Source organism: Acomys russatus, chromosome 14 (assembly GCF_903995435.1).
Source record: "Acomys russatus chromosome 14, mAcoRus1.1, whole genome shotgun sequence".
NCBI lineage: Eukaryota > Metazoa > Chordata > Mammalia > Rodentia > Muridae > Acomys > Acomys russatus.
The window spans coordinates 28,571,352-28,586,643 of record NC_067150.1 but is presented as its reverse complement, the minus strand read 5'-3'; the positions used below and the strand labels follow the sequence as shown (position 1 = coordinate 28,586,643).

Sequence of the window (15,292 nt, the reverse complement as noted above, 5' to 3'; positions counted from 1 at the left end):
AGAAGCCCATGTTTTCTGGGCCTCGGAGTGACTCAGGGCCATCTCCACTGAGGAATGCCTCAGCTTGGTTGTGTCACCATGTTTGCCAGTTTCTTAGAGAGACCAGGATCTAAGACAGACAGGGCAGAGAGCTGGTTGGAGGGTTTGTAGCCATCCCAGGCCAACTGGTGCAAGGATGTAATGACCCAGTTGGGGAGGTCGGAGGTTGGGGTGCTGGCTCCTTGGCAAGGTGATGACCCTTTTGTCACTGTCATTCCTTACCAGGAAGCCATCCTGAAGCGCTACCAGGTGACAGGAGACCGTCTGCGCGTGTACCTACACTACCTGCCCTCTTACTACCACCTGCACGTGCACTTTACTGCCCTGGGCTTCGAGGCCCCCGGCTCAGGTGTGGAGCGGGCACACCTGCTGGCTGAAGTGATCGAGAACCTGGAGTGTGACCCCAAGCACTATCAGCAGCGCACGCTTACGTTTGCCCTCAGGATGGATGACCCGCTGCTCCAGCTCCTGCAGAAGACCCAGCAAACCTGAGTCGCTGAAGAGAGGGGAACAAGTGGGCCAGGCCTGGGGTAATGTGGCCTTGGTCTTTATCTCTGAGGGATTTTCCTAAACTGTATTTTGTAGTTGTGTGGCCTTTCAGCAAAGGTCAAGAGTAAGATGTGTTTTGTACTGGTTTACTCCTCACATGAGAATAAACTACTTTCTTATTGGTGAGAACTAATGGTGTAGCCTGGTGGGGTGGTAGGGAAAATGACAAGTGGTAGGGAAGGTGAGTGGGCAGATCTGCTGAGGACATCTTGGGAAAGGTGCAAAGTTTCAGGGTGTCATTACGGCTACTGAGTCACAGCTTCCTGGCATGTTTGAAGACTTCTTCCACCTCCCCATGCTTTTTGTACCTGTCGATTTCCTTGTCTTAAGTCTACACAGCTGCCCACACACTCCTTCTAACTCGACTGCCATGTTTCTCTCTCCCTCCACTTTAATGCCCATCCTTAAAACCAAATTCATAAACATTTCCAGAAATAGTCTGTGGAGGCCTTAGATGCCACTTCCTTCTTCCCTCCCCAGTAATGAGGGTTACACCCTGCATGTGCGTCAAGGCTGTTGATATAGTTGATGAGGGGACTATGGATAGATGCCTGGAATTGGGAGTGTTTTCCTGAGAATCAGATGATGCAAACCCCCAAAGCCTGCCTTTGCTTCTGTAATTTGGTCAGCAGAACCCTGTCCTTGATTTTGTTATCTAGGCAGAAAGACAAAACAAACTCATATGGGGCAGCCAGGAAGTTCAAAACACTATCAGGGCAGAATGACCTGGTTGCAGTGGAGGGGCTCACGACCAGGGTCTGACCAGCACTTTGCTTCACAGAATCTTGAGGCCAGGAATGGACTTCAGGGTATCAGAGGCTGATGACCAGCCATGGAGCTGGCAGGAGCCTACCTCAGGAGAGTGACATCTGCCACTGTCCCACAGAACAGGGCCACAGGGAGCACCATGAGGTCACTGTCCAGCTCAAAGGACAATTGTCTATCTGTATATCATACTGCAGAATGGAGCTGGTGTTTACTCTTGAGCAGGGGAAGGCTAAAGATACTGTGCCCTGTTCTGGAAGCTGCCTCCTGAGACTCAGGATGTTGGACCTTGAAGTGACTGGGAGGGAAGCATGAGGAAGATGGGTGTCTGTGACCCTGCATACCTTCGCCTGAGAACCAAGAGCCTTGATTCAGTGCCCAGTTGCTATATTTGCCAGTGAGTCCCTCAGTGGTGGCCCTAACCCCGTCACTTGCTCCAGGCCCCACACGGCCTATGGTGGAGAACACTTGGACCTTGGTGCCCCTGAAAAAGAGATTCCCTATTTAAAAACAGCAGAAGTTTAAGGTGAGTGGTCAGAGACTCTGAGGCCACTCTAGCCTCCAGCAAGTCCAGCTGAGGCATGACTGCTGTCCTAACCCAGCCTTCTCTGCAGTGCTTCAAGCATCCCAAGGTTGACGTATGCATCCAGCCACTCCATGGACTTGCAGTTATTCTGGTGGTAACCAAAGCAGGTGTGTGTATTACAAGTGTAGACCAGACCTGTTCTTGGCTGCCACACAGACTAGTGGTTCCCTAAACACAAAGCAGATGTTCTCCTGGGCACGGCTGTGTGCCAATGCCAAGGGTTTGTATAGAGGAGGCTGAGAGAGATCGTGTTTTCAGCGTGCAGGGCAACTTCCTGGATCTCACTTGCTCCTTTTCCAGGTACCAGGGTTAAAAAAAAAAAAAGTGACCTCTTCTTTGAAAGCAAATGGCACTGAATGTGCCCTGTAGCCTCAGGGGAATGAGCTCTGTGGGGAGATGAACTGCTGAGGTACCAGATGAGGCCTCCCTCCAGGACATTACAACCCCACTACCACATCGCATGCTCTTTGCCCCACCCAACCCCCACCCCAACTGTGCTGCCTGTTGGTTCAGGCTTACACACAGGCTAACTTTTGTGTTATGTGCTATAATCTCACTGTGTCTGGGTGGGGTGGGGTAGGGTAATGGCTCGATATACAACCTACAGGGAGGCAGCAGCCTGCTTATTCATGTAGACAGGTTAGAGGGCTCATGGTGTCAAAGTTGGAAGGACAGTAATTAAGTCTGGAAAGACCAGGTATTCATTCCTCCCTAGGGCATAAACCTATGCTCTGGATGACCTTCTGCCTTGCCCCACCCCCCACATACCTGTTAACCACTCCTGTTTTCCTTTTGGCTTATTCTGCAAGGAGGTGCCTCTGGGATAGTGACATAAGCCTACCTGATGTCACAGAGAGGTCTCCTCTAGGCCTGGCTACGTAGTTTTCTTATACTTAGAAGAACCAGCCTCTGGCCTGGCAAAGGTCCCTTCAGAGCTAGCCAGTCCTCTGCACTGTCCACCAAAGAAGGTGATGGAAGCTCTCCCCCTAGACCAGTGCCTCATCCCACTGAGTCTCCTGCCAGGCAGCCTGCCTGCAGCCTGGTGGTGTTGAGATCCTAACAATACCCTTTATGTCTTTATGGGGTAGCCCTTACTGACAGATTCTCCTGCATGACTTGTCTGGGTAGCTTCACATACGTGCTCTCTTTCATTCCTGTTGTATTTATTGGCTTGGTGCCTTTTCTGTTGGACTGAGAGGACCTTAAAGGTAAGACCATCTTACCCAGACTGGAGAGATGACTCAGAGGTTAAGAGCACTACTCTTCCAGAGGTCTTGAGTTCAATTCCCAGCAACCACATGGTGGCTCACAACCATCTATAATGTGATCTAATCTATAATGTGTCCTGTTCTGGCCTGCAGGTGTGCAGGCAGAGCATTATATACATAATAAATAAATAAATCTTTTTTAAAAATCTTAGCATTCTGGCTTCCCAACACCTGGGGCTCTGTCTGACTGGGCAAAACATTAGGGCAAATCAGCATTGTGACAGTTTATATCTGTATAGCAAATCATTCATGGAGCTCTTATCCTCTATTTTATAGATAAACAGACTCTCAGTGCCTTACTGCAGGGTGAAAGTCAGCCCCAGGAGGCTGAAACTCCTGCCTTTAGGCCTACAGAAATGTATTCACTCAATGAGGTGAGCACAGGAGTAGAACTGTACCTGAGTTCCAAGGCCAGGACAGTGTGGGGGTGACAAGCATCCCTCTGTCTCAGGTTTTCCTCCTTCTGTCACTTGAGAGCTCAATGACCTGTCCCCTGGGACAGAGCTTCCTGAGCAGCGCACATTATGCTTAGCCCTTCCTGAGCATGTGCAGATGCCAGCCCTCACTGGCCGTGAGATCCTCGCGTGTATGCTGGGGCAGTGGCAGATGTCACCCTTCCCACATAAATCAGGAATACTTTCACAAAGGGCTCTCAGCCTGTAGTGCTAGGCTCTTCCCAGCCTGGTTGGAGGTGAGAGACAAAGGACATGTGGCTGCTGTTGTTCCTTGCCATCTCTGTGTCTCCAAAGCCCTCTCATAGAGCAAAAAACAGTCAGTGCAAAGCCAAGAGAAAGCTCCATTTTGCCTGTCCCTGTTGAATAAAGAGCTCTAAATTGAGAAACAAATCAAGAAACAATCACACACAAAGTAATATTTGAGGATATTTCTCTTGTAATAGTTCCTTTTCCAGAATATTTGAATAATCTCTACCTTTGTGTGCTGGCGAGTATAATTAGAGGACGCCCCACCTCAAGGCCCAAACTCTGGATGTTGAAGTATGTCGGGTAGTGTAGTATTGTCAGGACAAGTCCTCCTTTATTCCGAGTCACCTCTAGATTACTTACACAGTGCAGTGTAAGCCCTTGTTATTCTACTTTGTTTAGGGACAATCAAGGAAAAAGTCTGTACTTACATATTTTTCATATATATATATATATTTTTAAATTGCATTTACTATGTATGGGTATTTTTCCTGCACATATGTCTGCGTGCCATGTGTGTGCAGTGGCCGTAGAGGCCAGAAAGGATATCAGATCCCCCATAACTGTAGTTACTACATACACTTGTGAGCCACAGTGTCAGTGCTGGGAATTGAACCTGAGTCCTCTGGAAGAACAGCCAGTGTTCTTAACTGCTAAGCCATCTTTCTGGCCCCATACCTTTTTTTTTTTTTTTTTTTTTAAGATCTGGAAGGATTGAACCCATAGATTCATGCATGCTAGGCAAGTATTCTTCCACTAAGCTACATCCCAGCATTTTTCCTCAAGAGAGAATTGGAGGAAAGAGAGCAGAATCTTGAACTTAATGATTATTTTATCGCCACTAGGAAGCCATTTGTCTTTGCCTCCTCAGTGCTGGGATTACAGATATTCCACATTTTAACATGGGTCCCTGGATTAAGGTACTTTACCAACTGAACTGTGTTTTCAACCCTAATGGGTAATGTTCTGTCTTTCTAGTGCTTGGGAGGCAAAGTAGCTGATGGCTCCAGCACAGACTCTGGACCATAAACAAATACACTCTAGAACAACTTACATCTTGCTCATAAAATAGGGTGGCAACCATGCTGACTCCATGGGGGTTTGTGAGGATTAAATAAAAGGCTTGTTATGGAACTGGAGAGACGACTCAGTGGTTAAGAGTACTGCCTGGTCTTCCGGAGTACCTAGGTTTGATTCCCAGCACTGACACGGCAGCTTGTACCATCTGTATCTCCAGTTCCAGGGGATCCCACACCCTCTTCTGACTTCCACAGGCACCAGGCACTTACATGGTACACAGACATATGTGCAGGCAAACAATCTATACACATACGTTAAAAAAAATTGTAAGCATATAGTATTAGTAAATTTTAGCTACTTTTCTGCCATGACTGATCTAAAAGGAAAGATTTTTGGGGACTAGATCCTTGCAAGAGCCTCTGTGCGTTAATATTCTAACACCCCAGGGGACAGTATTAGAGACGGGGTGGGGGGGTCCTTTGGGAAGTGATTAGGTCATGACAACAGCATCCTAACTGGCATTAGTGTTATACTACCATGCCCAAGTGTTTTTGAGACAGGGTCTATAATCTGGCTTGGCATAGCACTCTTAATGATGCTACTGCCTCAGCCTTCTGAGTGCTGAGACTGTAGCCGTATTCTACTATACCCAGCTTAGATTTTAAGGAAAAAAAGCCACAAACTGTGGCTAATTCATTGTGGCCCTAAAGAAAGGCAGGGGCTATATGCAATGACTCCTTGGGATTCCCTCCAACCTTGAGGTTCTTGGAATGCATTTTAGACTTGGCCTCCTGGCAGGCTTCTAGCACTACAATAGAGGTATCTCCTGCTACTGAGATGCCTGAGAACAACAGATCAGCTCCATGGTCCAGCATTATAAATCTGATAAAAATAGGAGCTGAAACACCATCCTGGGGTTGCTATTTTTAAACGCGTCTGAGACGCTGGATTGGGTTTTTTTCTTCCCCAAATGGCATTTTGCTGTCCCCTCCTCCTGGTAGGCACGATGTGAACGTGGCACATGTGAGGGACAGGAGCCAGCTATCTGGGAGGCACATTTGTCAGGTGGTAGCCTGCCCAGGAGGAGCCTCAGGGACAGTGGCTTCCCAGTTGCACCTGCCCCCTCTCACGCTCCGTCCTCGTCTGTCTTCTCCCTCTGAGGTTCCAGTGGTTGTCCCAGCGGTCAGGAGAGGAGGAAAGGTAAAAAGGGAGCAAAAGCATGGGAGGTGGTGGTATTGCTTGCCAGCTGAGTAGGACTCCCTGCTAATGCCTTGGCTCCCTTCAGCCCAGCTGAGGTTTCCCAGCTGGTGTTCTCCCTGCCTTTTGGTAAGCAGCTTGTAGTGTCCTATTAAGGGGTGCAATGGGATCAGCAAGGACCTAGAACCCAGACTCTAGGATGAAAGGGTGCCTTTGTACTAGAATTGCTTCAAGACATATGGGCTTCTCGGTCTCCTGCTTAACTACTGTCTGTACTGCTAAGAAACTGGATGGAAGCCTGACATGGTGGCACATCTGTAATCTTGAGGAAGGAGGATCACAAGTTTGAGGTCAGCCTGGGCTACACAGTGAAACTGTCTTTAAAAAAAAAAAAGGAACAAAAAATGGAGAGAAAATGTTATAAACATGTAGTGACCTAAAGTGGACGATCAGGCTGGGAGTTTGTGGTTCTGAGTACATCTTATAAGTATACTTTGTATTTAATAAGAGCATAGCTAAATCATATGGTGATTTCAGGACAAGTTTGCCTCCATTGTCTCATTCAATGCTAACAACAGACCTTTGAATAAGCTCAGTTATTTCCATTGTTTTGTTTTTTTAGTAAGAAAAGGAGAGCTATTTAGTAACAGAGGTAGAATTGGAACTCAGGTCTTGTAGAGCAAAAAATACCACCACCACCACCACCACCAACAAAATCCCTAATGCTTAAGCTCAATTTTACAGCAGAAGGATTTTTCCGTGGCCTTCAGCAAGAATCGTGAACTTGTATTTGAACCCAGTTTGGTGAAGACATAACCAGGTTTGGAGGATGGGCTGTTTCTTTGGTCAGCTTGGACATATCTCAGTTGCTGTTTCTCCTGGGGCAGTTTTTCTTCTGCAAAAACGTGAATCTGTTTCTTTTTGGCTTGCCCAACACAGAGACATCGTCAGTGTATTCTCTATTCCCAGCTCAACCCCAGATCAGGACATGATGTATAATAAATATTCGTTGAATGAATACGTGACAGACAGGCCAAAGGAACCATTCAAATAAAACTAGGCTTTGGAGAGCTGCCAAAGGGCTTCTGCCTATGCAAGGAGTAATTTAGGTAGCAATAGTCACTAGTGGAAGAAGTTCCAGGCCAACTCTTCATTTTGTTCCAACAGAGAAAAACTTGTGAATTGGAGGTTCCCAACAGGTGAGCCCTCCAGCTTCTCCTGAAGATGACTTTAAACTGCCAGTTCGCTAGAAGCCTGGGCACTTACTGTCAGTTATTCATATTTTGCACTTAGTCACATCCTTTGCCGCCTGATTCTAGAAGGAAGTCCAGCGCAAGCCCTCTTTTTCTCGGCATCTAGCTAGTGTAAGCTTACTCTGGCTACTGGGACTTTACTTGGCGCCCCAGGGTATTCACGATGGTAACTGGGTAGCGTGTGCTGACTACGGAAAAGGACTGTCCTGCAGGGTGTTTTCTGGACTGTTCTTCAGTCCAGGCAATTTCAGAGCCCAGGGAATCAGGGTTAAAGGCTTTTGCAGGGGTTTTCCCCTGGAGACAGGATGCCTGGCGCCTTTAGCAAGAGCGGAAACTTAGACCTTATCCGAGGTTAAGACAGGGTATGCAAGGGAGGGAGCAGTTCGGGGCGCCCGGGGGCCAGCCTAGGGAAGAGAAAAAGGCCCGCGAATTTAGGTCACCTGACTGTTGTATGGGGATGAGAGGATAACAGGAAGGAAGGATGGATTACCACTCCCGTACCTCAGTTTCTGTAGAGAGAAAAGGACACTTTCCACCGCGCGGGGACAGCAAAGAAGCCTTTCTTGAGCCTTACTGTTCCCAAAAGAGTGTGGGATCACTACGTTGGGCATACTCATCTCTGCGCCACTCACAGGCAGCGTTTGCCCTGGGCCTGCTCGCACCGGATCCGGCCTCCCGCACCCCAATCACCTCTCTTCAGGCCTCGGAAGCCTCCCCACCAACCCCAGTCGCCAGGCCGCCTCACGCCCCCGCCCTCCCTCCTCCCCCGCCCTCCCTCCCTCCTTAGCTCCCTCCTTTCTCCGCGCCCTCCCTCCTCGGAGCCCTCCCTTCTGCACGGCGTTAGCGGCAGTCGGCTTCCCGGCCGTGTGCGCAAGCGTGTCCGGCCCCTTCCCCCGCCCCCCGCCCGAGCCCTGGCCCCCGCCTCCCCTTCAGGAGGACTTGCCCGCTCACAGGCCGGCCCTGCTCCCGGGACAGGGACCGGGCCGAGCGGAGCCGCTGCGCCAGTGCTGCCCCGCCAGCCGGGGCGCCTAGCGGATCGGAGCTGCGCGCGGATCTACCTCGCCCCGCCCCGCTCCACCCGTGAGGGTGAGTACGCGGCGGCCGGGCTCTGGGGCCCCGCGGCGGAGGGCGGGGAGCGCCGGGGCTGCGGGGCTCCAGCCTCACGCCACGGCTCGGGGAGGTGGTCGGGGCCCGGCACGTGGACGCCACGCTGCACAGGGTTGGTGTGGGGTGGCCACAGCCCTGGGGAGCTGGGTCCCTTTTCCTGGACTAGATTTTCGCGGGAAGCCTGATTTGTCTGCTCTCTCAGAGTGAGCAAAGAGGACAATCCTCCAGAAAGTTTCTAACCCCCACTCCTGTCGCTCCAGCGCCCCGGCTAAACAAGTGTCCACCACCTCTAGCATCCTCTGAAGTCCAGGACATGTGAGCTGGCTTTGCTAGAGGTGACACGCTTTTCAGGGTCTGCCTGTGTGTTGGGAGTCACAAGGTCGCTGAGCAAAGCCCAAAGATGGGCTTGCCAATCGCAGGCTGGCTGTGTCCATGGACTCAGGGGGTCTTTGGGCCTAAGTAGCTGGGCTTCAAAGTTGACTGGGTGGTAGACAGTGGGAAGGAATAAGACTAAGTAGGTTGAATTAGAGCCGTCATGACTGTTCTAGGTGTCTCTCTGAAGCCCTTAGTGCTTGGGACCTCTGGGCAGCCCCGAGATGCCAACGTGTCTGGCAAAACTGCCATCCCCAGTCTGAGGGGTAGACGTTTCTGGTCTATGAGCTTGATATGCTACGTTTTCCATCCTCCAGGCTGGATCCTGAGGGCCGGGCTTAGAAGGCTACAGCTGCCTACAGGCTAAATGTACAGTGCCACAGAGTAGTGCAGGGCCAGTTCTTAGATCCCACTTGACCCTCCAGGCCTTTACCCTGGAGGCCGTAAATGAACTGATGTGTGTAGGAATCAGAGGCATAGAGGGCGGGTTGTGAGTTTGCTATTGAAACTACATCTATAGCGTTACTTTTCCAAGCAGTTCTAGAGCGCTAGGTAGGAGGTGCCAGTAACTTAGGGCCTGGGAAATAACTGGACATGTTTTGCTCTGTTGGGAGTTGGCCTGCAAATACTCTCTGAGAAAGCTGCGGCCACCCAGCTTTCTCAAACTTATTTGGCCTCTGCCTCTACTCTGAGCAGCCCTCATGGCCTGTCCTATTGCATAGGGAGAGGCATCTTTGGCTTCTAAGTGAACCGTGGACACACAGCCCCCCATACACATCCCCCCTCTCCAGGGTGAGCCAGGAGTTGGGACCAGCCCACAGAGACTTCCAAGTGACAATGGAGATAAAGAGAGGGATGTAGACAGAAGTCATAAAAGTAAGTTAGGGCCGGGCGTGGTGGCACACACCTTTGATTTCAGCACTTGGGAGGCAGAGGCTGGCGGATCACTGTAAGTTCGGGGCCAGCCTGGTCTACAAAGCGAGTCCCAGACAGCCAAGGGTACACAGAGAAACGCTGTCTTGAAAACCAAAAAAAAAAGTAAGTTAGGAATTGGGGGTGTGGCTCAGTGGCAGAACAGTTGCCTGCTGCTATCCCAGTGAGGCCGAGGCACAGACACAGTGTTGCAGCTGGTAAGGAGCTTGCCTGTCTAAACCCCTAAGCTTCATCTCCTACACTGTAACACTTGCTGTGGTGGTCCATGCCTATAACCCCAGCACTCCGGAGGGACGACGAGATGCCAGCACTTGGTGGTAGATCGTTCAAGGTTACCTTCTGTTCCATATGGAGCTTGAGGCCAACCTGGGCTGCGTGAAATCCTGTCTTAATAACCCCCTTCTGGGCCTAGAGAGAGAGCTCAGTGGTTAAGAGCACTGGGTGGTCCTGTAGGGGACCCAGGCCCAATTCTCAAGTACCCATATAGTGGCTAATTCCATTTCCAGGGGAACCCACATCCTCTTCTAGCTTCCACATGCATGTGTGTGCAAGTAAACACAGGCAGGCAAAACACTCATACATGTCCTTTTTTAAAAAAAAAATTTATTTATTTATTTTAGAGTTGCCTGCTTAGCCTTTAAACTGAAAGACATATTTTGCGCGGGAGTGGATTGCTGCTCAGAGAGGAAGCCCCTGGTCCCTTCTAGGATTTCTTCTCTCTGCTTCCCTACTCCTTTCCCTGAACTAGTGACTCACCCACATGAGTGCCTTGGCCCCTCTACCCTGCCAGCTGGTTTAGTCTCATAGGATTTTGTTTTCCGGGTAGAAGGAAGAATCTGCCCCTTTCTGGAATCATCAGAAATCCTGGGAAGGACCTCCTTCTAACATGGGTAGGGAGGAGCAGAGGTCAGTCCTACTTCTTAGCGCCATCTTGAATCATGGTCAGTCTGCAGTTACCCCACTGGGCTGGCACCTGCCCTTGCTCTGCAGGCTACTCCATGCCTCTGTTCTCTCCTCGGAGTACCTGCCCCAAGATTGCCCAGTGAAGGAGAGAACCCCTGCTCTTATGCCAGCACTTGGGTCGCATGAGGTCATCTTCTGTTCCATGTGGAGCTTGAGGGGCCAACCTGGGCTACATGAGGCCCTGTTCCAATAACCTCCTTCTGGGACTAGAGAGAGAGAGAGAAGGAGAGAGATAAGAGATGAGAGATAAGTCCCCTTCTGGGACGAAAGAGAGTCATGGTTCAATGTTTACACCGTGTACTGGAGGGAGGACATCACTCTACTTCAGATGATACTAAGCAGTTGTAAACTGTCAAGTTGAAGACCACAGATGTGGATCCCTAGGAAGGTCTGAAGACTAAACCTACAAGCAACAGCCACTAGGAGATTGGAGGGCAGGGAAAGTGGGGGTCATGCCACCTGTTGCATTCTCCAGTGTTGAGTCCTATAGCACTTCCCTGCAATGCACTTCCCCCAGCCACTTCCCTGCAATGATGAGCTGGTGCTGTGTGGCATAGCTCCTGCTTCTCTTTCCTCTAGACCTCAGGATCCACCTTTGGCTTTGACTCAAAGTCTTTAGCTTCCACCTGGAAATGACTAGGACATGGCTGTAGTCATTAGCCTACACCTCCTTCTGTCAGCATTTCCCAGAGAAACTTCAACACTTCTGTGTGAGTGTTCAGTGCTTGCCCCCCCACCCACCCCCAACACATACCTTCTGCAGTCCTGAGGTGTGTCTGACTAATGCAGGTGGAGGTAGTGGTCACATGGGGCCTTGAGGTGTACGCAAATCTCAACGAGAGCCTGGTCTGAAGTCCACCCAAGGGTTATGGCAGGCTGTGCAGCTCTTCCCACCTGACTCCCAGAGCTGCCAAGCAGAAGGCAGGTGTGACTGTCTGCAATCTGAAGCCCTCAGGTCTGCTCTAGGCCCAACAGGGAGGAGAGCGCTGCTGCTGCTCAGCCTGAGGTAAAGAAGCATGGGTCTGACTAGATGCTCAGTGAGTGTGAGGAAGCCCAACAGTGGCTGGAGCGTGAGAATAGCCCCTCTTTCTCCCGCCTACAGCTCTGTTTGGGCCTGTTCTGGGGTAAAGGGGCACCAGGGTCTTGCTTTCATCTTTGAAGGGAAGCAGCGTGAAGAGTCCAGGGACTAATTTTGCAAGGGCTGGGCCAAAACACACGCCACGTCTGCTTTAGACCCAAACCTTCTTCCAGGTGTGAGCTCTACTGCAGCTGTAGCCATGCCACTGGTACCCATGGCCCACCCTGTGTCCTCTCCCATTGAAGCATGCTGTTATAATGAAAAAGGGACTTAGGGCTGGGCATAGTGGTTCATCCTCGTGATCCTAGTATTTCAGAGGTAGAGGCTGAAGGACCAGGAATTCAAAGCAAACTGGAGGCCAGTCCGGATTACAGGAAATTTTGACTCGAAAAATAATTAGGTGGGCAAAGCACTTGCTGCTTAATCACAGGGGGCCTAAGTGAGTCCCCAAGACTTGTGGGAGACCAGTCTGAGTAGTGTGCCTCTGTCATCCGACTGCTCTAATAGTGACAGGAGAGTCACTGGAAGCTTGAGGGCCAGCTAGCTTGTCATATGCAGTGGTGAACAACAAAGAGACCTCGTTTCAAACAAGAGGCTGAGATTGTCCTTTGACCTCCACATATACACTGTGGTATGTGTCCCCAGCTGTAAGCGCACGAGTTCGAGAACACACGAGTTAATACTGCAAGACTGAGAAACAGGGAGGGGAAGGGTGGCGTGGCAGTACACTCTGTGTCACCTCACATAATCCTGTTTGTAAACGAGGCCCATTTGTAAATGAAACAAGGCAGGAAAGATGGAAAATTAATCTACCAAGGTCACACCACTCATAAACTGTGGAGCTGGAACTCACCTGTTTCCGAAGCCTGCACTTTTCAGCCCTGTTTTTCTCCACTTCCAAGCTGGAGCTTGTCTTAACCAGTCTCATCAGAGATAGGAAAGGAAAGATGTCAAGGTCACAGTGATTCGGTGTCAAAGTGGGGACTACAAACCCAGGCCTTTCTAGGCTGCCTGAATCTATGTCTGTCTAGCCAGGAGTTGGGCTTTTCATCCCTTTCAGTGGGGCAGGCCAGGGCTCTCCCTCCCTCCCTCCCTCCCTCCCTCACTCTCTCCCTCCTCCCCAGCTGGTCCCTCCCAGTTGGCCCCTCCCAGCGGCGCGCCTCTTCTCTTTGGAGCCGGTAATTGCTTCCATCTGCCCCGCCTGCCTTCAGCCTCCTATTCCTTGGAAATGCGGCCACCACCCACTAGGCTGGAAGTCCTCCTTGTGCGACTGCAAGACACGTGGGGAAGGGGAGGGGCTCTGTTGGTGTCTGAGCCTGGGAACTGCTCCTGGGCGGTGGTGTCTGTGCTTAGGAAGGATTACCTTGCCTGTCCGATGCCTGGTTCTGGGCTGACTCAGTGACAGAGGGGCTCCCCAACACCCCCCTCACCCGTCTTGCCCTTTGAGGTCACTGCCCCAGAGGAGGGATGCTGCACTGGGCATGCCCAGGTGTTGAGGATTCTTGGAATTATTGATGGGATACCCTGGAGGGGTCCTGGAGCTCTGGGAATGGGAAAAATACAACTACAGTTACTTTGGTCCCAAGTGATAGTAACAGAACCAGAGAGGAGATGCACCTTTTACCTTGCTCTAAAATGAAATGCACACAGTAGCACTCAGCCCATTCAGATGGTCACTCGTAAGCTTGAGAAGCATGCTGTAAGATGTCCATTGAAGGTCACTGAGGCACACCAGCAGCCTTGACAAGGGCAGTACCAAGGACTCAATGGACAGGGAGGGACAGGGAGGTTTCCTAGTGTGGAATGGATCTGCCCGCCTCTGCCTCTCTAGTGCGGGGACTAAATGTATCTGCCACTACCCTGCCTCTCATTGCTGTTTTCTTACTGCCTGGAATGATGACTGGCAATTAATTGCTGGATGAGCATTTCTTTGAGGAGCTAATGGAAACATGTAGATGAGTCTTTTCTAACTTTGTCTTCACATTGCCCAACCCCATCTTGTGCTAGGGTAAGGGTGAAGGTTCTGTACTCAGACACAGGCAGGCAGGAGTCCCTGAAGGAGAACATGGGCCATGTCACCCTTTTTTAGTAACTTTCAGGTCCCTGCGTACACTACTTATAAATACCACTTCCTGTTCCTGTGTCAGCTTGTTATTTCCTTAAGATTGGCATCTTGGGGGCTGAGCGCTGAGTTGGGTGGCGTCTGTAAACTAAGGGCTTTATCCTCCTTTCTATGTACAGGGGTTCCAGCTGAACTCCCCTAAAACTGGGACAGAGGGTTTCTTTGTTTGCTTCTCCCTCTATTGATCTCCACCGAGTGTTCTCCTGTTCCTGGTAACGTGCCATATGAGTTTGTCACCTCTCGGCCTTTGCTCCCAGTCTTACCACATGGCTTGGTCATCTTTAGTAATGATCAGTCTGAATTGCCTTCTCTGTCCTTTATGTCACCTTGAGCTAATGTTCTGTGAAGGCTTCCTGAGTCCCTTTGCCTTCTCCACTCTGTACACATCTCAGTCCTGTGAGCTTGAGTCCGGAGAGGGCACCTCTCTGAGTGTGGGCTGAGCCAGAGGCTGTACTCCTTGAGGAGCTGTGAAGCCAGGGGATTTGTGTCCCTGGGGACAGGTTGTAGGCTCTCATAGTGTCCCTTCTTTCCTACCGTCAGCAGCCCTTGTTAGTAGTATTTACACCTCCAAGAAATTAACACTCCTTAATGAGATAGCTCTTCAGATAACATTCAGTGCCTGGCTGGAATGCAGTACTCTACAAACGCTGCCTGCCTGGCCTGCTTTTATGCCAGAGAGACTCCCTGCCTTTTGGCCTTGGAGAAGAAAGGCATTGAGCTGGGCAAGACCTAGAGCCACCTCTATGTCCTCTGCCTAGCCAAGTGAGTCCAGGCAGAGCTTGCTTTTGATTGGCTCTAGAGTAGAATGTTTGTTTATTGTGGTACAGATACTAATATCTGCTTCATGCAAGGGATTGCAGTGCAAAATGAGATAAACATTCCTTCCCCTGGAAGGACCTCAGAGGTCCGCATCAGTGTCCACCTGCTGGAAGGTTGGGAACCCATTGCCACCATATCCCAGCACTAGCACCTGGCTGGTACCCAGTATCACTGCTCCATAATGTTTTCTTTCCCCAAAGATGTTACAAGAGCATCTCTCCCCAGACGCAGGGTAAGAACGTTCAGGGCTAGCCTCAAGTGTGACTATGATTTTCTCACTCCTGGACACCCCCCTACACCCCCCCATGTGCCTTTCTCCTTCAGTCCGTCTGTTTTACATGTTCCTAGTTGTCTGGGGGCATGGTGGGCCCCAGGACTTGGTGAACTAAAATGAATGGTCTGGAAATACCCAGTGTCTTGGACTAGACTGGCCTGGCCATGCCTACTTGAGAGGGCAAGAGCCAAGGGATTTGGGGAAGAACGTGTGTTGATGACGTGTGGGGACTATCCTTACAAGCAT

General features: G+C 50.5%; 2 protein-coding genes across 2 annotated transcripts in view; both read left to right on the top strand.

Moving 5' to 3' along the window:
- Positions 1-794, top strand: part of Dcps (decapping enzyme, scavenger) — a 53,691-nt gene extending 52,897 nt beyond the window's left edge. Inside the window, exon 6 of the mRNA XM_051156144.1 lies at positions 265-794. Within this exon, the coding sequence (XP_051012101.1) occupies positions 265-531 (267 nt within the window). The 3' untranslated portion in view covers positions 532-794. The remainder of the gene's footprint in view (positions 1-264) is intronic.
- A 7,504-nt stretch (positions 795-8,298) lies between these two features.
- Positions 8,299-15,292, top strand: part of St3gal4 (ST3 beta-galactoside alpha-2,3-sialyltransferase 4) — a 43,198-nt gene continuing 36,204 nt past the window's right edge. Inside the window, exon 1 of the mRNA XM_051156143.1 lies at positions 8,299-8,464. The gene's annotated coding sequence lies outside the window, so the exon portion shown is untranslated. The remainder of the gene's footprint in view (positions 8,465-15,292) is intronic.